Source organism: Pipistrellus hanaki (genome assembly GCF_964339955.1).
Source record: "Pipistrellus hanaki genome assembly, chromosome: 10".
Classification (NCBI taxonomy): Eukaryota; Metazoa; Chordata; class Mammalia; order Chiroptera; family Vespertilionidae; genus Pipistrellus; species Pipistrellus hanaki.
In genome coordinates, this window is record NC_140512.1 from 47,641,698 (window position 1) to 47,664,360 (window position 22,663).

General features: G+C 49.7%; 1 protein-coding gene across 4 annotated transcripts in view; it reads right to left on the reverse strand.

The window, feature by feature from the left end:
• TBXAS1 (thromboxane A synthase 1) overlaps window positions 1-20,640 on the reverse strand; it is a 139,129-nt gene extending 118,489 nt beyond the window's left edge. Inside the window, exons 1-2 of one of the 4 annotated variants that reach the window (XM_084896754.1) lie at window positions 20,474-20,640; window positions 11,978-12,144 (exon numbers count right to left, since the gene is read on the reverse strand). In XM_084896754.1, coding sequence (XP_084752880.1) covers window positions 11,978-12,066 — 89 coding nt within the window. In that variant the 5' untranslated portion in view covers window positions 12,067-12,144; window positions 20,474-20,640. Of the gene's footprint in view, window positions 1-9,589; window positions 9,646-11,977; window positions 12,228-14,291; window positions 14,351-20,473 lie in introns of those variants that run through there. The other 3 variants (XM_084896752.1, XM_084896753.1, XM_084896755.1) reach the window with 3 other exon arrangements.
• Window positions 20,641-22,663: the final 2,023 nt, after the last annotated feature.

The following is a 22,663-nucleotide window of genomic DNA, read 5'->3' on the forward strand; positions in this document are numbered from 1 at the left end:
GGGTATGCCACCAGGGATGAATGGAAATCCTCTATGATAATAGTTATAGCAGCAAAGAACAACTAACACGCATGGGATGCCAAGAACACCCCACATGAAATCCTATTTGTTACCTGATAGAAATATATTGTAGTACTGAGTGCCCCAGGCGCAATCCTGGATGCTTAAGGCTAAAGCTGGGTAAGACCCAATCCTGCCCTTGAGGTGTTCACCTTCTAATGGGGGAGCTAGGGGCGTGGTAGGAGAAAGAGAGGGTCCCAGGTGCAGTGGGACCAGGAACACAGGGATGCAAAAGCTCTCTCTTGACTGAAAGGGGAGGGCACCCCAGTAGAGGGAAGGAAACAGGTGGTACACAGATGGTATGTGGCAGGAACTGAGCACCAGAGAGCAGAATTCCAGGGGAGACCTGATGGGCGATGAGCATGCCCCGGTGGGCAGGGCCAGATCGGAGAGGGAGACATTCTCTAGGCGGGAGGGCCATGGAAGGGTGTTAGGAAGCAAAGTGGCAAGCTCCTGAAGTGGTATTCCAGCTGTAAAGTTGCAGGACAAATTTGGGGAGCACAAGACAGAAGGCAGGAAAATCATTTGGGAGGCTATTTCTAGCCAAGGATGCTCTTGAAATCCGGAACTATATAGAGTAGAGGAGAGCAGATAGAGAGGAAGGAGGGATTCAAGGACCACTTAGGAAGCAGTCTCCTAACACTGGGGCTCTGTTGACTGTCAGGATGAGGAAGAGCTGGCCTGGGTGCCAAATGCAGAGAGGCAGGGATTGTCAGTCCTCTCTTACCAATGAGGAAACTAGTAGGAATAGACTGACTTGTCCAAAGCCACCCATTATACTGTATTCACCCTAACCCGTAAGGCCTGGCTGATGTCCACAGTGCCATGTTTCTCCTAACACCTCCCCACTGGCCTCTCTCAATCATCCCTCATGTCATGAGATGCTGCTACAAGTTTTGGTCACTCTCTTTATACAGACAGAGTTCAAACCCATAAATGTATAATTGACTGCTTTACGATGCTTGCAGCCTGCAGTCCCTAGATGCCTATTGATCCGAGTAGGGGGCACCTGAGATACTTTGAACGTTTCAAAAGAGCCTAATGTAAATTGTGCATTTATTGACAATGAGATTGTGCAGGTTAACTAAAATGTCAGGCTTCTTTGCTTTGGAGAGGAATTATAACTCGGTACGCTGATGCTGGTTATCTCATTGATCAGCTGCTCTCATTGGCGGAGCTTCCATCGGCTTGTCTTTGAATAATTAAAATGGGGAGATAAATCAATCACTGCTTAAATATACATTGTTGTTGGAACACCAGAACATGGGGTCTCCGGGGAAATGCTAGAAGCAGTGGGAGGTCGTGAGAGGTTAGGGCACTGGGGTTCAGCTGGACAGTGAAGGAGCAAGTGCTTGTCCTTTGCAGCCTCTCTGCTGGGGTTGGGTGCATCCTGGTCCCCCATCCTGTGGTCAGGACACCCTGCTTAGACCCGTGCTCTGGGGAATGCGTCTTCCAAACGGCTGTGCCCTGCATTCCGGTCCAGCCCCTCCTTTTGCATCACAGTCTTGCTCCCCGATTCCCAGTGTGCTAATCCCTGCACCTGTGTGAATTCCTGGGGATGTTATCCGCTGCACACGGAGGAGGCAGAACCAGCACCCGGCCTAGAAAACCTGCAGCATCAGTGAGTGTGTGAACGGGGAAGTCATTTACCCACTACTTCAGGGAGCCATGCGCAAGGAGTTCTGCCCGGTGAGGAGAGCACGGAGCCACTGCTGTGCACGTCGGAGGGAGAGGGACCCCACCTTTCCCTGTGCTGTGTACATGCCTGCACCTGCGTGACAACAATCATCTTGGAAGCAGGACTGCTGTCCCAGCTCCCCGAGGCAGGATTGTCATCACTGACGTTTATTGAGGGGCGACTGTGCACAAGGCACTCACTGGCTAAAATTCAGCCCCTGCCCTCGGGGCGTATAGTCAGGCTAGGAAGAGCGGACACAGGCAGAAACAATTTTAACAATGCAGTACTTGCCAAGATAGCAGTAGAAGCAGAAAGAGCTCCTGGAGTTCAAAGTGAGCAGATCGTTGAGGGCTGGCCTGGTTAAGAAGACCCTCAAGAAGAGCCACATGTGGACAACGTTTGGAAGGATGGATAGGACTGGGTTCAGCCGAGAGGGCAGGGCATCCAGGCAGCAGGGACGGTGGGTGCAAAGTGTGCAGAGAAAAGGGGCCTGTGGTGTGCGGGCAGCAGGGAAAGGCAGGAGGGTCTTAGGCACCTTCCAGCTCCCAATGTGGAGGCAGTGGCCGGTTCGGGTACATAGCGCTGGTCCTCCCCGGGTGTCTGGGTGTAGAGCTTAGAAAACAGTATTTGGGTGAAGCCACTATTTATAGAGGTTGGCTTTGCTTGTAGACCATCTCTGACACCATTTTTCCAGACACCTTTGAACAGATACCAATTTTAAAAAAGTCTTCTTTCTGGGGCCACGCTCAGGAATTGCCGTGTGCCTCGGCAAAACCTAAGAAGCACACCTTTGTGAGGGCATCCGTGGCATGCTCAGGGACAGGCTCCACGAGGAGGCTAAGGACCCCGAGCAGCCGGCTCTGGGGATCTCCCTCTCAGCTGACACCCCTCCCCTCTCCACTTCCCGGGAAGTTGTGCAACATCACGTATTTCTGGCAAACCAGGAACAAGGTGGCTCTGAATAATTGAAGTTTCAGTCCACAAGAGTGTGAGCTTCTGTCCCCTGTCCTTCTGTCCCCAGAGTCTCCTCCCACAGTCAGAGGCACGTTGTTTTTACAGTCAGAAACAAGTTCCTGCTACTCTGCTGAGGTCCCTGAGAACAAGGCACTGGGCCTCCATGGCGAGCGAGGGCCTGTTCGGTGTGGTGATGGTGTTCGGGGAGAGAGGAGGGTTCACCCAGCAGCTCTGCTTCTGGAAGCGCCACTGTCCTCCCAGGGAGAGCGGCCACAAGCCTTTACTCAGGGGGCTCAGTCCAGCTCCCCCCTCAATTGGATGGTTGGCTTTGTTTATAGCAGGAATGGGATTCCTCATTCATCTCTGCCTGGCGAGTCCCTGCCACAGCGGCCTAAATTCCTTTCCAGATTAGAGAAAGTGTGGCCATACGTATTTAGACCATTACTTTTTTCCCCTTTAAAACAGAGCAAACAAACAAAAACTAAGAACAACTCCTATGCCCAGTAAGGGTGGCCCTCCGCAGAATCCCCAGGCTTCCAGACCCTCTGCAGAAACAACAACAAAGCCTTCTTGTTTTACAATCACGTTTTGTTTGGGATTTTAAACGGTGCCCCTGTCTGATCCTCTATTTCCCCAAATCAGGGCTGTTTTTAAAAACCAATCCATTCTCAACCGAGTTGATGATTTGTTGCCCAGAAGAACCGCATCCGGGCACCACGGGCCGTTCCCACGGAAAAGGGCTAAGCGCGCGTTTTGGGAGAGGCCCCCGTGCCGGGAAGGGTTACCCACCGGGAAAAGGCCGCTGCCGGTCGTAAAACTCACTGGGCTGCGTACGTTCTGGTGTGTGAACTAAAATAATCAGCCACGTTACTTTATAGTCACGCCTCGTACTCCTGTCGAGGAAAATCAATAAAGCGAGGGGGAAGGCTAGGGATATTGTGCATAACTGGTGAAAAGAGAGAAAACAAAACAAACAAACAAACAAGTAATATTCTGTGAAAATGGTCCTCGAGGAAGCACAGGCCTCGCTTCCATAAGCAGGCGCGATTGCATCTCCGAGCTCATCGCCGCTTTATTAAACCAAAGTGCCCGTCATCTCCCGGACAAAAGGACCAGAACACAAACGCGGACGCGGCGTGCACCCTCCCCCGGAGGCGCTGGGGCACTGGGACTGACCCGAGGCCTTTAATGTTGTTTCTATAATAAAATGGGTCCACTGCTCACGCTCTGAATGCCCCCTTCCACCAAACCGCACGAACCCTGGTGTGGCCCGCGCCTGTGACACTGCGCCACCTGGAACTGACTCGCTCTGCTCTCTTCCAAGTCAACTCCTCCCGGCGTTTCAGGACCCAGCCCGGGATCCTTCTGCTTTCCAAAACCACATCCCCGACGGGCTGGTGACACAGAGCAGCCAAGGGCCTGGCACAGGGAGGCGAGAGGCCCCTGGCAGTTGCTTTTCTGGGCTCCTGGCACATTTCCAGGCTCCTGGGACTCTGTCCGGGCCGCGCGACACGCCCCTGCGACACGTCCCTGGTGATGAGCAGGGCAGCCAGGCGGGAGAGGGGGCAGACCCCAGTGGGTTGCGTGTGTTTTCTGACTGGCTTCACCAGCAGCAGGTCAGTTCAGCACAGACTTGCCCGCCTGAGAGCATCAACAGATGAGGCAGTCCTGCAGCCTAGATCTCGGCCTCGGTGGTCACCTCGGCCAGCTGCCCTGGCCACGCGAGGAGCACTGCAGCAGCGTTCCTGACGGTCGCCAAGGGGCACGCACCCGTCCCCAGGCCATTGCCCGGCAGCTGTGGTTATTCATTTCCTTTGATGTTGGACTAGTGCCAGCCCCACACATTGGCCCGACTTTGCCCTCTAGTCTCTGTGCCCTCTGCGCCCTGAAAAACACCATCCCATCGTCAACCTGGAGCCCGGGAGCTGGCAGAGGGATCCTGCCCGTGTTTTACTCCTCTGTCCACAGCCCCTCACTTCCAGCAGCTGGGCGGCTGCCTCACTACTGACACGGCGGACCCCTCCTTCTGAGGGAACACCCCGGTGGTCTCCACTGCCCTTCTCACTGTGGCCACCCTTCTCACTGTGGCCACCCTTCTCACTGTGGCCACGCGCGGAAACCCTGAGTTAAATAAAGCTTTGGGCGGGACAGTCCCGATTTTTAACAATTTGTCCCGCATTCCGCGGCATTTTAAAAAAAAGTCCCGATTTTTGCAAAGAATGCACAACAAGCTAGGGAACGGCGGGAGAATGGGAAGGGAATATATGGTTTTCAGCGGCCATGTGGCTATTTAGCCAGGATATGAGTTTTATATTATTTTTGTTAATTTTATAATGTTAAACTTTAATAACAACAAATAATTGTTGAGAACTGATTATCGAGGACTGCTTATCAAAGTTCACATTGCTGATCAGTTGTTAGAATTCACTCAAATGAGAAATATGCCAAAGAATAAAATACTATACATAATTTTTAAAATTATATTTGTAAATTGTACTTGTGTTGAAATTTTAAAAAATATATTACAAAACTATTTTTTCATTCTATGAAAATTTTTGTTGCTTCATATAGACCAAATTTTTAATCAAGAACTCCCCCTGCACCCCAATGGTGTTCTGCTTTACCAATGTTAAAATCTGGTCACCTTAGATATATACTAAGAAGTGGAATTGCTGGATCATATGGTAGTTCTAGTTTTAATTTTTTTAGGACCTCCCATACTGTTCTCCATAACGGCTGCACCAATTTATATTCCCACCAGCCCTGCATGAGGGTTCCTTTTGATCTACTTCCTAGGCGACAATTATTATCTCCTATTGATGGCAGCCATCCTAGCAGGTTGGAGGTGATAGCTTGTTGTGGTTTTGATTTGCATTTCCCTGATGATTAGTCATGTTGAGCACCTTTTAGTGTAACTGTTGGCCATTAGTATATCTTCTTTGGGAAAATGTCTATTGAGTTCCTTCACCCATTTTTTTATTTTTTTGTTTGCCTGTCTGCCATTGCGTTGCATGAGTTCCGCCTGTAATTTGGGTTTTAACCCCTTATGAGGTATGTGGTTTGCAAATAGTTTCTTCCAGGCGGTAGTTGGCATTTTTATGTTGTTGCTAGTTTCCTTTGCTGTGCAGAAGCTCTTTAATTTGCTGTAGTCCCACTTATTTTTTTCTTTTGTTGCCTGTGCTTCTTGTGTCATGTTCAGAAAATGATTACGATCACTGCCAAGGGACTTTTCCCCTGTTTTCTTTAGAAGTTTCAGTTTCAGGTCTTACATTTAAGTCTTTAATCCATTGCAAGTTAATTTTTCTGTATGGTAAAAGATAAGGGTTCGACTTCATTATTTTGCATGTTTATCCACTTTCCCCTGCATCATTTATGAAGAGAGTATCCATTCCCCATTGTGTATTCTTGTGTGTGTGTGTGTGTGTTGTTGTTTTTTTTGTTTTGTTTTTTTTCAAAAATTAATTGATTGTATATCCATCAGTTTATTTCTAAATGCTTTATTCTGGTCCATTGATCTATGTGGTTTTTTAAATACCAATATCAGACTGTTTTGACTACTGTAGCTTCATACTGTGTTTTGAAATCAGGAACTGGAATGCATTTGCAGTCTTTCATGGTTCCATACAAATTTCAGGATTTTTTTTCCCCTTCTATTTCTGTGGAATATGCCATTGGAATTTTGGTAGGAATTGCATGGAATCTGTAGATGACTGTACGTAGTGTGGACATTTTGACAATATTAATTCTGATTCAGGAACAGGATATCTTTCCATTTCTTTGCGTCTGATTTATCTTTTATCTCCTTGGCTAAATTTATTCCTATTTTATTCTGTTTGATGCTGTTGTAAGTGGGATTGTTTTCTTTATTTCTTCTTCAGATAGTTTATTATAAGTATATAGAAATGTAGCTGATTTTTATGTTGATTTTGTATCCCACTATTGTATTGAAATTGTTAATTCGTTCTAACAGATTTTTTTAGTATATACGCACACACACTAGACACACACACTAGAGGCCCAACGTACGAAATTTATGCAAAGGGCTTGGCCCTTGCAGCCCTGGCTGCCTCAGCCTTCACAGCAGCACTGGCTTCTTTACAGCCCTGCAGCCCCACCCCCCAGCCACTAGTCATTCCAGAAGATTGTTCCACCATCTGATCTAATTAGCATATAGCTCTTTATTATATAGGATATATATATGTGTGTGTGTGTGTGTGTGTGTATTACATATATATACACACACACATTTAGTGGCCAGATTATTATGATCTCTGAACACATAATAACCTGGCCACTCAGTGTATATCCTATAAAATAAAAGGCTAATATGCAAATTGTCCTCTCGACCAGAAGTTCAACCAGCAGGCAGGCAGGCCAACCACCCATGTCCCCTGCCCCTGGCCAGGCTGGCTGGACCCCACCCATGCACAAATTCATGCACTGGGCCTATTATATTAAATTCTAATATAATATATATATTAGAAATCATAATAATCTGGCCACTCATATAATTTCATGGGATTTGCAAACAGAGACAGTTTAACTTCTTCCTTTCCAATTTGGAGGGCTGTTATTTCTTTTTCTTGCCTTATTGCTCTGACTAGAACTTCCAATACTATGTTAAGTAAAAGTGGTGAGAATGGGCATCCTTGTCTTGTTCCTGATCTTGTTGGAAAAGCTTTCAACTTTTCACTGTTGAGTGTGATGTCAGCTGTCGGCTTGTCATGTATGCCCTTTACTATGCTGAGGAACATTCCTTCAATACCTGACTGTTGAGCGTTTTTATCATGAAAGGAAGCTGAATTTTGTCACATGTTTTTACTGCACCTATTGAAGTGATCATGTGATTTTTATACTTGTTCTGTCAATGAGGTGTATCACGTTTATTGATTTGTGAATGTTGAACCATCTTTGCATCAATATGCTCTGGGACCAGATGTGGATCTAGAGTTAGAATCCAGTTCTCCCACATGCAAAGCAAGCTCTCTGAGAAAGGAATTCTCAGATATAGTGAGAGGCATTTCCGTTATAGACTTAATGATCACCCATCACAGTTTACTGTAACCTGGTCTCAGGCTGAGACTTGACCAGAACACTAACTCACCCTGATTCCTAGTTTAACGTCTGTTTGATCTGTACTTCTGGTCTCGGGATCCTGAGCCTTAAATGCAGCTTGGCACTAAAAGCCCTTCCATCTTCCCAAGGGCTCTCCTCAGCCTCACCATGGGCATATTCACTTGTTTTACTGCTTAGCTACTTGGTGGAACAGCCTCCATTTACCTTTCTCACTGCATCATCAGCCAAGACTCTCCCATTACTCCAAAATCGCCCTGTGCATTTTACTCTCCTGGTAGAAAGTGAGATTACCATCCCCAGATCTCCATGCCCAAAGCATAAAACCTCCATGCCCAAAGCTTTCCTCTTCACAATTAGAGAGAAGCAGTTTCCTACTCTTTTTGGTCAAGTTTCTCTCTCTCTCTCTCTCTCTCTCTCTCTCTCTCTCTCTCTCTCTCTCTCTCTTCATACTCATTCAACTATTCATACTCATTCAAGCATTATGGAAGATACTAAAAGACTAGGAGAAGAAATAAAAATCGCCCATAATCCCAGCACCATAAGAAGCCCACTATTAATATTTGGGCTATCTCCTTAAACTCTTTCTTAAAGAATAAAGAAATCTTTATAACAGGAATCCAGCTGCCACTTCTTAGGTGTGCTTGAGAGTTTAAAAGCACTAGGAGTCAAGGCTGCCTCTAGCAATATTCAACTCATGCAACTTATTTCTTATACATCAAATCTCTTCCAGGATAAGAATTTAAAACAGTTTTATACAGAAATCTTGAAATACTTCTCACATGTGTTAATCGCCTTTGCTGTGCTTCACGTACGTCTAGCTCTTAGATTCTACATCCCCAGCTCCGTCTCCCACCCCAGGGGAGTGGCCCTGGTGTCCTTGGACCCCAGTTCACGCTGCTCGGCCATCTACCTGCCAGTGTGAACGAGCCCCATTGAAAAATCACGTCAAGTGCAGTTTTGGGAAAACTATCAAAATATACTATTGCCTATTTTACAATGCCCTCTTTTTAAATGAAATGAACGATTTTGTCTTCTCCTTTTCAAATTCACACATACACTTAATAACTAAGGCGTGTTCATTTATTACATAGATGCCACGGTCTCCACTCTACAATGCGTGCGTGGGAGGGGGCGGGGGAGGAGCTACAAGGACAGTTCACCTTGTAGCGACAATTAGAGAAGTGGTCACCAAGTAGGTACGAAGTGAAAAGACAGTAGGCTTCCCGGAAAGGGGCTGGTTCGTGTGGCCAAAAGATTAACGCTGAGCAGTGAGGGCTAAGAGTCGAACCAGCCAGAAAAACACCACCAGAGATTAGAGGCGGGAATTAGCCTTCAGCCAACATTTATTAGGTGCCAAGCTCGAGCCAGGCATGTGAAAGAGAGGAGAGGAGAGGGATGATAAAAGCAGCACTGGGTGAGGGCTTGTAGGTGCCTTGAGCAACCCCAGGAAAAGCTTCCCTGAGGAGATACCCCGGAGCTTAGCATTGAAGAGAAGACGGGCATCCATGCGTGGGGCCAGCCAGGGCCAAGGTCCGCGGCAGCATGTCCCTTCAGAGAACCATGGAGAGCGCAGGGCGTGGCGGACAGACCAGAGGAGGCCACTGAAGGATGCGAGAGCCAAACCCTGAGCCCTGGACGCTGGGCTGATAAATGTGTCCTTCTTAACTTCCCCCCCTTTAAACCAAATGCTGGCAGAACATCTGTGCCGTGGACAGAAGTTTACAGAATTATAATGAGATATGAGACCTCACCCCTACTGGGAGGGACTTGCCGGCTGGTTGAAGAGGCAAAAAACCATCCTGGTGACCCCCATAATGTTACCTCCTCAGAGTTTAGGGTAGGTTCTCCATTGCGTTCTTCCCCGGCCAATGGCAGCTGTCGCTCGGAAAGGAGAGACTAAGGAGTTGAAATATTCAGGACGTGCCACACGTTCTCCTCAGGCAAGATGGCTGTGAGCGTCTCTCTCACATGCACCCTTTTTAACAAAATGAAGCTGGGGAGACCCCACTTCATTCAAGCTTATGTCTGTGGCTCCATGGCTTCCTAGAACCTTGCCATGAAGAGAAAGGTCGACAGGCCAAGGTGGTTTCCTGGAGCCGAATCAAGGGATAGACCCGAGGGCACCAGAGCCATAGCCAAGGCTCCTCCCTCCTGCTACTCCTCTCCTTCTGGAATATTATCTCCAGACGTTGAGCTTACCCCAGGACCTCCAAGTGCCCCCTGGCATGGGATCCCATCCAGACTGCCTGTTTCCTGACCTTGCCCCGGGACCTCTCTCCGCGCCGGGCGCACGTGAACCGATCAATGAATGCTTTTGTGATAACAGGTGGAGTCAGCTCTCCCCTCCTATTCACCGCCTCTGCTTCATGCTTTTATCTAATCTTGTCTCTGACCCAGGTTATTAATCTGGCCCCGGCAATAGATTACACATGCACAGCTGCCTGGCTGAACAGTGCAGCGTTATTGACCGTGACTCTCTGATGTACGCTGATTACAGTTACAGCAGCTTATGGCCAGGACACGTGCCCTTTTCCATGACCAGATCAACATTAATGTATGCGATTCATCCATTTATCGAGGCCATAAGTCAGGCACCGAGCTTGGCATATGAATACAGAAATGAAAACAACACACTAACGACAGCCATAGACATGTAGGAAAGTATCCTCTATGATAAAAGGCTAATATGCAAATTGTCCCCTTGACCAGGAGTTCAACTGGGAGTTTGACCAGGGGCTGCCCTCGGCCCCTCCCCTCAGCCAGCCCTGCCCCTGATCACCCACCCCCACCCCACCTGGATCAGGCCAGGCCAGCGGGACCCCACCCATGCATGAATTCATGCACCGGGCCTCATTGATGCCATGAGACCACCTGGAGGACTCAGGTGGGACATGCTTTGAGAGCCACAATCAGAGCCTAGCTGTTGATGAGAAATTAATACTAATAAATAATTTAAAATATGCCTAAAGCACCGAAGACTTACTCTCCTCGGCATTTAGGTTACATCAGTGTCAGTTCATTTGAGTGGCTGACATCTACTAAGTAAGCACACCCAGCCTCCCCCCCCACCCCTCCCGTGCCAGGTGCTGGGCTGTGTGTGTCACTGAGCTTGGAAAGATAAGATGGATTAATGGGGGGAGGGAGGGAGAAGGGGGGCGAGAAGGAGACAGGGAGGGGAGGGTGGCTACCTTTTGCAAATGCTGATCCCAATGCAAGATGGTTCAAAAGATAATGAAACCAGTTAAAAAGCAAAACAGCACTGGGCTGAAGCTGCCTTTCAGAGCCAGTTTCCAAGAAGTAATTTCATCATCACAGAACATCAAACGTGAGTCCCATTTTCAGCTATGCAAATTCCAAAAGAATAATACCTCACATTTGCATAATGTTTGATGCTTCTGAAAGTGCTTTCCCGGTTATTAATCTAGAGGAGGCTTTATTACCACCGGAAACATAAATTGAAATTCTGTTCAAACCCAAGTTCCCCATTATTTTTCCCACCTTCCCCTCAAACCCCAGAGCTGCCTAGATCCTGGTGCTCATGGCTGACGGGTGGATAGGCATAAAGCTGCCTGGCGTGGGACCCGGGGTTGAGCCAGACGCCAGAAACCCCGTTGAACTAACGCTACCTGGGAGCTGCTCCCGGTTCCCATCGGAGATCCCCGCAGGCTCCCAGGCTCGGTGGCTACGGAGTGTGCTGTGCTCGTAGGGACCCATTCCCTTTTATCAAATATTAGAAAACAAGGGGATTAGTTCCACCACTTTGTCCTTAAACCTCCAGAAATCCCGTCAGCGACTGCCCGCAGGGTAGCCCCGCATCCCACATCCTTTCTGGTTTTAGTGTAACATGAACCAGGAGCCAACGGTGCTGCACAGCCACGGCAGCCACGGCGGGGAGAGGATCTTAGAAACCCAGAGTGAGGAGGCAGGATGGGGTGTGAGGACATACTTCTCCCCAAACCTTTCCAGTCTGTTTCCCTTTCCCTCGCTCTCAGACTTCATCACGTTCAGCGTTCTCGGTGACTGACCCCCAGCCTTTTCCGACACCTCAATCTCATGCATTTTAGCAAAAGATTAACCCGGCTGTTTGCCTTCCATCCTGGAGCCGTGTTAATGCTCAACTCCCTCCAGATTAGAGGAGAAGGAAAACACACTCCTGCGGCCCCACCCGCTCCAGCAGGGCTCCGGGGCTGCTGTCTCAGCCGCACTTACCACCTCAGGAGGGCCAGGAGGACCACGGACAGGGTCACCGTCAGCACGGGGCCGCTCACGTCCAGGCCAAGAAGCCCCCAGCCTTCCATCGCTCCTCTGAGACCCTCGGGGGGTGTCCTGCCGAGGGATGAGGCGTCTGATGGCCCTGCCGTGGCAGGAATCACACTCTGCAGACAGAAGAAGGAAGAGGCAACCAAGAAAACATCACATCCAGTGGGTCCCCAGAATGTGCTGGTTCTCACAGTGACTCCTTATAAAGAGGAAGGAAGAGGAGGGAAAAAACAAAGGGTTTCTGTGTAAGGCAATGAATCAGCAACTTCATTTTCTTGATGACTGTACCGTCAATAAACATTTACGTTAAATTACGGGGAACCAGCAGCAGAGCCGGCCCCATGTTGGCTGAGAAACAAATTGGTTCAACCACGGGTTTTTACTCTGACGACTGGTCCTTAAAGAAAGACTCCTCTCTTGCTGAAACCGGTTTGGCTCAGTGGTTAGAGCGTTGGTCCGTGGACTGAAAGGTCGCGGGTTCAATTCCAGCCAAGGGCATGTACCTTGGTTGCAGGCACATCCCCAGTAGGGGATGTGCAAGAGGCAGCTGATCGAAGATTCTCTCTCATCGATGTTTCTAACTCTCTATCCCTCTCTGTAAAAAATCAATAAAATATATTTTTTTAAAAGAAAGACTCCTCTCAAAAAAAAAAAAAAAGTAATTTATAATTAAGTAAAGAGATTCTGTATATCCCAGAAGAACTTGGGGTGGACATCAGCCTGATGAAAAAATGCTGGCTGCCCTGAGGGCATTCATCCGGCGAAGTTCATTGGCTCTGGGGCCCGATGACCTCTCTGGGGTCAGAGGTGACTGAGGCCTGGCTATTGGTGACTGGCTGTTGCAATGGACCAAAACTCTTGCCTGCGATGAGTGCTCCAGTCCTGAGCATGAGGATCTCTTAACTGTCTGAAAGTGTATCCATAGGTAACTGCGGATATGGATCCTTTGTTCCAGCGCTGAGCTTATCTGACTAATAGAGTCTGGATCCTATTTTGCTTACTACTCATCGCAAGACACCTTGAGGAAGGGGGCAGGGTATCCGAGTCCATGGGCCAGCGGAGGGAGCCGCCGGGAAGAGGTGGGGCGTCTACAGAGGCCAGACAGCACAGGCCGAGGGAAAACACCTGGGCTTCATTTTAGCAGCCGCCGAGGTTTTAACGTGGTTGTACTTATGATTATTAGTCATTCTGGCAGCAGGTAAAGAATTCACGGGCAGGGGCAGGAGGACAGGCAGGGGGGCCACGGAGAGCACTGTGGCTCCCTCCGGAGATGACGCTCCTGGACGGCAGCAGGGATGGGAGGTGCACAGAAGCAGGCCATGTGGGGTGCATTGGAGGGTGGGCTGCAGAGTTTCCCGAGGGATGGGATGTGGAGGGGAAGGAGGGGACATGTCTGACCACCAGGTTCCTGGCTTGATCTACGGGGGTACAGGGTGCCCTTTACTGAGATGGGGAAGGTGGGGTCTGGTTGGGAAAATCTAGACATTCAGTTTGGGTTTTGTTAAGTTTGAGAGACATCTTGGGAGACATCTGAGGGGCCCTGTCAAGTCAGAGAGTAATCTCAGCTGAAAATACATGGAACAAGGATGGGTTGTGATAGGGTATGTATGGGCTACGTGCTGTGTGTTAGTTCCTCTTCTAAGAGTGTTCATAGGCATCAGCTCACTGAACCCTCGCGAACAACCCAGTGAGGAAAAATGTAATTCCATCCTATAGAAAACTCAGGGTACGTAGGACTCCGAGGCCTATTCTCTGAACAAAACTTTATATCCAAACACGGGCACCACCGATACACCAACAGTATTTAATGAGCTACAGGCACAAAGGAGAGTGAACTACTCCGGTACCAATCACTTCCCTTTTTCTGACCAGTTACCCAGCTTCCCTGTTTGGCATCCCTACTTAGGTTTCCCGTAATAGCTGGACCCCATCTGGACCCCAGTGCCCCATGCTCTGGCCCAGACCTTTCAAAGTCTCCTCTGTCCCTTCCCACCCCATCAGTCTGTACGGAGAAGCGAAGGGATCTGCCTGCTCGCCCTCACAAAACAGAGCCGCTCTCTACCGGGGGCACCCGGGACACGGAGCTGTGGGCGTGCAGGAAGCCAGCTCATCGTGGCCACAGATTCCGTCAGAAGGGCCCCAGGTATGACTGGGAGTAGTGTGTGTGCCGGAAAGAGGCTCAGAAAAAGTTTTTTCTCCTAAAGTTCGAAGGTGAATAAATGTGAGCAATGCTGGTAAAGCACCCAGAAGCAGGCTTACTTACCGAAAGGCTTGTCGTAGCAGGAGTATGATGCCCAGAGCAGCATTTCCCAAGTGCCTTTGACCACAGAGTCCCTCTTCAGAGACATTTATCAACACATCCCTCAGGAGCATGCTATGAAAAATGTTGACCAAGCCCAAGTTTCATTTACAGAGGAGGAAATGAAACCCAGAAAGGGTGTGACTGGTACCGAGTTCCCTAGCTGCCTACTGATGGAATCCGGGTCTCTCGTCTCGATTGTTCGGCTCTGCATCTAGAATATGTTCCTCACATCACCCCGTGGGCCTGTCACCCACACACCTGGCACAGGTCCTGCCCTGTTCTTGGAGACACCTTTGAATGTCGGTGGCCCCTAGTGGCACCGAGGTCCCCGTTCATTCCTCCAGCTGGTATGTTTGGAGCCCTTCCTACGTGACCTGTGATTTGTGGAGGGATCATCACACCCTTTCTATGCTTGCCTCAGAGCAGATATACCACTCAGGGAATTGTGGGAAGTAAACTAACCAAGATGGAGTAGAAAGGTTGGATATGAGAGACATTAAAGGATTTTCATCAGGAAAGAGGCACGATTAAGGATGTATTATAATTTTTATGACTATGAGACAACGCAGGGACTCTCCGGCCAAGATATTTTCAGGATGAAGGGCAGACTGTTGCAATGATATTGACCATAATTAAACATTATCCCTTTATTCTCTGGGTATTTTCTGTTAAATAATATGTCAATTAAAAACAATCAACTCATCCTGGCCAGTTGCTCAGTGGTTAGAGCATCAGCCCTTGCACCAAAGGGTCTCGGGTTCAATTCCCAGTCAAGGGCACGTACCAAGGTTGTGGTTTGCTCCCCACCCCGGTTGGGGTATGTGCAAGAGGCAATCAGTTGATGTGTCTCTCTCTCATCGGTGTTTATCTATCTCCCTCTCTTCCTCCCACTCTCTGAAAAATAATGGGGGGGAAAAATATGCTCGGGTGAGGGTTAACAAAACAAAACAAAGCAAAACAAAAAACAACAACAAAACGACCAACTCTACAGAACTGTATGAAACATACCAACTCCCAGAGACCAACTCTGTTAAGAATCAGTGCACATCCCATCCCTTTTCCTACGCACACAGAAACATGGCTATGTTTTTTATTTTTATGAAAGCAAAACCGTCATATCCATGCTATTCTGCAAGTGGCTCTTCCCCTCACTGTGTCAAGACCATCTTTCTACACTCCACCTAGAGATATGCATCTCTGGTACTTAGGATTCCACTACGCGGGTGTGCCGTAATCGCCCTGCCCTCTGCTGAATGGTGTTCGGGTTGTTTCCAAGTCTTTCCAACGACAGTGAAGCTGCAGTGAACGTCCCTGTACATATCACTGTGGCCTCGGGTGAGGGGGTCCCAGGTGACCTTCTCAGAAGTGGCATCGCTGGGCCCCAAATGCTGGGGGGTGCCGCCCTCTGTGAAGGCAGTCTCAGTATTTCCTCCCCCGAGCTGTGCGCTCTGACCCCACTGGGCTCTACACCCCCCCACCCCGGCCTCAGCATTTTCCCCTCCGCCTCCACCTACTCCAAGTCTCTCTTTTTTTCCCTCCTGCAAACAGGCATACACCTCCCCCAGAGTTGGGTCAACTGTTTTGACTTAAGTCTGGTGTTTCTTTTTAAAGCTTTCACTCCATAAATCCTGTGGTATTTCCTCCGTGGTCCCTGTGTTTAAAGGCTGCCCGTGCAGATGTCTGCACGGGGCCTGGCTCCTCCGCTGACGGGCCCCAGCTGCCGAGCTGAGCCTGGTGTCTGGCGAGGTTCAAGGCAACGGGGCACATTCTCTCTGCCAGGCAGAGCCCCACAGAAAGGACAACGGGGCACCGTGCGAACCCGGAGAATGGCTACGGCTCACCCCGCGGCAGCCTCAGCGCCAGCCCGGGGAGTAGGTGAGCAGGACTTCCCATTGCTGGTCCAAGCAGGGAAAACTGGAGCCCAGAGATGGTGCAAGGCTGCCTGAAATCATACGTTTAACAGTCTAGAGACCAAGCTCAAGCCCCAGCCTCCTGGCTTTAAACCCAGTGTTTTTCCCACTAAATCTAAGGTCACTTCTTGGTGGAAATATCCACAGTTCCCCCCAGTGTGATGTCTTTGTTCCTATGTTCCCCTTTGTTCCTGTGCGTAGAGTTGCCGATAAGGAAGAGGAGGGATGGTGTGTGCCTGGGGAGGGGGGAAGGGAGGATGGGATGGCGCTTTATCTCCTTGCAGAAGATACTAGGACCCCTTTTGAAAGGCACAGACCTCAGCTGGCCCCAGTTCAGCCCCAATTCCTGAACACTAGGCAATATCTTAGGAACTCTCAGTCCAACTTCTGAAAACATGGGGTCCTGTTAGGTGGGCTCATCCAATCCTTCATTCCTTCAGTCAACAAACACTTACTGAACAATTGCTAGGCACTAGGCTCCGGGCATAGATTCCCATATGTAAGTCTGGGCCTTGCCCGCAAGGAGCTCAGCTTCTAGGAGAGGGAAGCAAGTGCCATTGGTGCTAGAGGTGTATTCACACACACACACACACACACACACACACACACACAAGTGCGCGCGCAGGGCACAGAGGGGGCAATGGTAGGAGGAAGGTGCTTGTAAAAGGTTTTCACAGCCCATGGCATGATTCAGTGGTTGGGTGTTGATCTATGAACCAGGAGATCATGGTTCCATTCCCGGTTGGGACACATGCCTGGGTTGCTGGGCTTGGTCCCCTCGTGCAGGAGGCAGCCAATCAATGATTCTTTCTCATCATTGATGTTTACATCTCTCTCTCCCTTCCTCTCTGAAATCAAATATATATATATATTTTTTTTTAAGAAAAATAAAATAAAGCAAAATTAAAGGTCTGAACACATGTTGCTGGAGCTTAGACTGGACAGATGCCTTCACCCGGCAGATGAGGGTGGACAGATGTGCTGGGCAGCGGGAGCACAGCTAACATTTGCGAACGGCATTGGAAGCTTGGGGTGGGGGAGGGGGGTGGAGAGATGCTCAGAGACTGGTCCCATAAGGCACTGTGGGTCATGCCAAGGCATTTACACTTTATTCTGGGATCAGTGAGGAGCCAGAGGAGGACCTACAGTTGAGCAGCCGTGTGCTTAGCTCTGCTTTTAGACGTATCCCTCAGGAGGCAGACTGGATGGCTTACACCTGCGATGGGGACACCAGCAAAGAGGCCGCTGGTCATCCAGAAAGAGATGACAGCCTGAATAAAGCAGTAGGCCTAGACATGGGGAAGAGCCCCGGGAAGGCAGGATCACCCGTGTTTGTTCACTGATTGAGTGTGGGGGTGAAGGAGAGGAGGTGGTTGAAGATAACGCCTCCGTTTCTAACTCTACTGATTGAGTCATGTGGTGCCATACACAGCAGTTAGGACCTGGGAGAAGGAGGAAGTGGAGGGGAATTACTGTGGTTTCAGTGGTGAGATGGCGAAGCAGGAGGCCCCTGGTGGCCATGGAGGCAGAGATGCTCAGAAGGCAGCCAGACCTGGAGAGGTCAGGAGAGAAATCTGGAGTAGGGAAGGAATTTGCGTTTGAAGAGCCATCTGCATAGAGATGGGCCGAAGCCATAGGATCAAGTTAACGATGGGGAACAGGCAGAGCGCTGAGAAGTGGGTCATGGAAGAACATTAGCAAGAGCAGCCTTGCAGGGGAGAAGCAGAGGGGGCCCTGGAGAGATGGAGGAGGGATGATCTGAGAGGGAGCAGGACCCCACTTCAGTGCTTAAATGGGATCACCTCTTGTTTTCCAAAGAACGGGGTTCGAACCCAGCCACTTCTACTCTCCAGCTTGGATGGCCTCGAGAAGCTATTTAACTTCTCCACGGCCCCGTTTCCTGTCTGTAACGTGGGGATAGTGGGATAGCTGAACATACGGCACAGGGCGGCTGTGAGGACAACGAGGTGCCCGTGTGGCATGCTGAGCAGGGCTCCGACACGGAGTGAGCACTTGCACGTGTGGTCTGTGGTTCTGTTCACCAACACCACAGGAGGACAGTTGAAAGAAGCATGAAATGCCTAAAGGTGGGGAATGTTGCAGAAAGGCCAATGAGATGGTCACCGGAGTGTCTTAGGATGTAGATTTAGCAGGTAGGTCATTGCTGCCACCCAGAAAGGCTCTGGTGAAGTGGCAGATGTAGAGAAAAAGGCAGAACTAGAGGAAAAGGGGTTGGGAAGGACTGATGACTTTCTGCTTCTATCTCTTTGGCCCCGCAGGGGAGACCTGGGAGAAGACACAGGTTTGAGCCAGCTAACGTAGAATCTCTGGATGCCACTCTCTGTGGGACCCACGTGAAGCGGGCACATCTCCTGTGAGGAGACCTGTGGGAGGCAGCAGCGTCTGTGTGCTCCCTGGCCCCTGTGATAATGCAGCATTGTCTCTGCTCTTCCAGGTTGCTATGGAGACATGGATGGGTTTGTAAACAGTTTTCAGGTCCATGTCAAATCTCGACTTTTGTGTTGGTTGTAAGGGCAGGGACCATATTTTATATATCACTGTGCAACCACACCACCTGTTATGCGGCAACCTTCTATACTCACTTGGCTTTAATTAACATCCACAGGCTGGTGATTTCCAAATCCATCCTCTCCTCACTCCTGAGTTTCTGACTCATACAGCCAGTTACCCACTGGACCTCTTCTCACAGATATCCCCCAGATGCTGCAGATTTGAAATACCTAAGACTAGACTCATCATTGCAGCCTCCTTTCCCCATTAACCTCCTGCCCTCATCCCAGGTTCCCCATCTCAGTAAGTGATACCTCCTCCCACGCAGCTCCCAGGTCAGAAATTTGGGCTCATCCTTGACTCCTCCTTCTCTCCCAGCCCCCACCTCCATGTCCAGTGCATCACCAAGCCCTGTTGGTTCTGCCTACTAATTTCTCTCATTCTGGCCACTTCTCCCTTCATTCTCATTCATTCCACTAACTCCATAAATGTGTTGGCATCTAGCCTGTGTTAGATACTGTTCTAGGCCATGGGAAATCACTGGGACAGCAAACAAGCTGGATTTCTGATCTCACGGAGTCTGGATCTAGAGAGGGATCCACCCAAAGCTCAGCTCTATCTCACTAGATCGCAGCTGTTTCCTAGCAGCCTCCCGGTCCCTCGTTCATTCATCGGCCTTGACTTGCTGAGTTTGTGCTAAGTGCCTAGCACTGTGCTGGGTGCGCCTGAAGAATGAAGAGAAGACTAGTGTGGCTTGGAAGCACTGAGCAAGGGGAAATGTAAAACTGGATGAAACCAGACTTGAGGGTAGGTAGGGGTCAGAACACCTAAGACCTAGTGAGCCATTAAAACGTGTACTACTCCTTCCGAAAGGAGTATCTAGGCCAACTCTATCCTGCCTGGTTTTATTAAAATGAGTGTGGAGCTCTTTAGATGACAGCCTACCACCTGTATGTCAGCATCATCCAGGAGCCCCGGTCACACAGTCCTGCCATGCAGACCCCGGCTGCATGTTTCATCAGAAGGCGGGACAACCTGTCATGGGCAGGCTGCTCTTGGTATTGCAATCAGACATGGCCCGCCCTATCTCCTTCACATCTCAGCCCCTCTATCAATGTATGTCACCCGTGATCTCAGCTTGTCAGATATCAGCGCTTTCCAAATTGTCATCGCATCTTTCCTGGCACTCCTCCTGGCCGAATGTGGCTGCATGTTGATGATCAGGCACAGTTCTGCTTGTGAGCATGGGGAGTCAGCAGATGGCTTGACTGCCTTAAGGCAAGTCTTGGAGCTTTCAGTCAAGCTAGTGCGTGGAACAGCCATTTTTCACCTCCCAGTCACAGGGTGCGGGCGAGGGTGGGAGGAAGAGATTGCGGAGACGGGCTGCATGTGCGGGAAGCAGAATCCAGAATCCGCAGAGGCCGGCAGCAGACTGCAGAGGTATTCCACGCAGGTCAGCACCTTGCAGTCCCAACACAGAGTAAGGGGAGGGCTCTGAGACATTCGCATGGGCCCAATCATGGAGGCCCTCAAAGCAGAAGATAATCAGAACTTTCAGCAGTAGCTGCTTTCAAGGCAATCTATAGAGGAGCAGGTAGGAGGATCCCGGCCCCCAGAATGGCAGAATAGAAATAACAATTGAGTCCTGAGGGGAGCGTGGATAGGATAAATGCTGTGACAAGGAGCCCCCAGTCTCAGTATAGAAGTCTATTTCTCACTCACCTAACCATCCAAATGTGGGGGTTCCACGGGCAGCTTTCCATGCAGTGGTTTGGGAACGCAGGCTCCTTCCGTCTTGTGACCCCGCTTCCTTCCACCCCTCCAATGTCTCTGCTGGACAGTCTGTGGTGTCAACACTCCCAACTTCATTTCCTCAGCCACACCCACACGAGAGGAGGCTGGGGAATGGGCAGGCCCAGGAGGAAAAAGAAACAAGCTTGGTAAACACACAGAATTCCTGCCAGAGGTAGGTCCCAGCCTGGATTTGTTCCCAATACAACAATAGGAAAGAAGCCACTAGCACAGTGGGCGAGGGGTGAATGGAGGTCCCAAAAACCCTGGAGTCAGTTCAGGGATCTTTATCCCTGATAAAGAGGAACTAACCTTTATGATGATGGAGCTGATATCTGACCCAGTTTCCCCAACTCTCTCCTCAGGAGGCTGAGCCTACTTCCCGTAGCCTTACCTGCTAGCTTGAGTTCTGCCCCAAGTTCACTGCTAGGAGCCTGCCCACAAGAGCTATCCATGTATGAAGCTCACTAGACCTAACCAGACAAGGCTAGTCCTCCCAACTAGCCCCTCTTAGGACGCAGTGCTACTTCAACCAAGCCTCAAGCTTCCACACCCCACTGGACAGTGTGAATCGGAGATATCTGCTCTGCCTGAAGAAGTCCATCTTATACCTTGAACGTTTTGTCTTTAGTGGTCCTAGCTCCCTCTCCATCTGCACTGGTCTGTGTACTGAGGCCCCAGCCTGCTTCTTATACCTGTGCCCACCTGAGTTATGGCAGGCCCTGTGTCAACCTGACTTCTCCTAATGGACCAGATTCATTCTTGTGCGTTTTCAGCACTCAGACTAGATGTCACCTCCAGGAAGGCTCCAGGACCACCCATGCTATGACTCGTCCCTCCGTGTCCTGCCATAGCACCCCGAGCTCTCTCTGTTGGAGTTGCCTGGTCAATTGTTTGTCTACAGAGACTGTATCTGACTCAGCAGCGTGTCCCCAATGGCTAGGAGAAAGCCTGTCTGGCACTAGTGGGTGTTCATGAAATGGTTGTTGAATGAATGAATGCAATTCTGCCTGTGCTTCAGGTAGCAGCCACCAGATGGCAGTGGTGCTCTTTGGGTTATGAAGGTAGGTGTGCGTGCTCTCTCTGGGAGAACACCTGGAGTAAACTGAGGTTTGTTCCCATAGTCCAAGCACTGGGTTAATCTTCTGTGAAATATACCCATTAATTGAAATAACCACAAAATCATTTCTCAAGATAGCCTCTCTAAGAAAAATACAACAAACAAAATACCATAAAGAAAGGAAGAGGTAGAGAGAAAGCTCCACTGAGTGCTCCAGTCCTTGGTACCATTCTCCACGTGACCTCAATATGGAACTATTTAACTCAAAGACCTATTCAGATTCCTGAGCGTTTGATGTGTCTGAAGCTGTCCCAGCCTGACACCCCTGTGGCTGCCTGTACCTGTTCCGGGTTCACTGGCTCTAAATTTACTTGTTTATCTTATCGGGGTTTTACCAATAGACCAGTTTGGCTGGGACAGAGGGTTCATAAATAAGGCTGGTGAGAGATAAGGTTGGAGCAGCAGGGAGGGGCCTGCAGGGGGAAGGCTCTGGACACCAGGATGAGGAGTGTGGACTTTACCCCCACGAAGCAGAGTAGCTGGAAAAGATGCTGATGGCACACACATGTGTCCATGCATGTGCGGGCAGGCAGGTGGGCACGCGTGTGTGTGTGTGTGTGTGTGTGTGTGTGAGCGAAAGGGCTGTGGGATGGGGGAGGGGCATGTGCTAAATGGCCCTGAGAAGGACAGGTGTTGGGAGATCTCTGCAGTGGCCTAGGAAGTCGAACATGAGGCATGGGACACGTGGAGGACACCGAGAGTGACCATCTAGGTGGCTTTGGGAGATGCTCTGTAGGTAAATCAACTGATTCGAAGAAGAGGAAGAAAAGAGAGCCTAGAAAGGAGGCCCACCTTTGGGCTAAATCCTGACTTGGTGCGAATTAGAGAAAGATGTCTCTTCCCCAGGGATCTGACTTCTCCCTGCCCCCAAACCGCGCTGTCTGCAGCGCTCTGAGATGAACAGAGTCCCTGGATGTGGCATGCCCATAGGTTGCCCAGGCTCCAGGCCTGGGTGCGCGAGACGGGGTGGTACTGGAGGAAGTCCTGAGAGGCATGGGAAA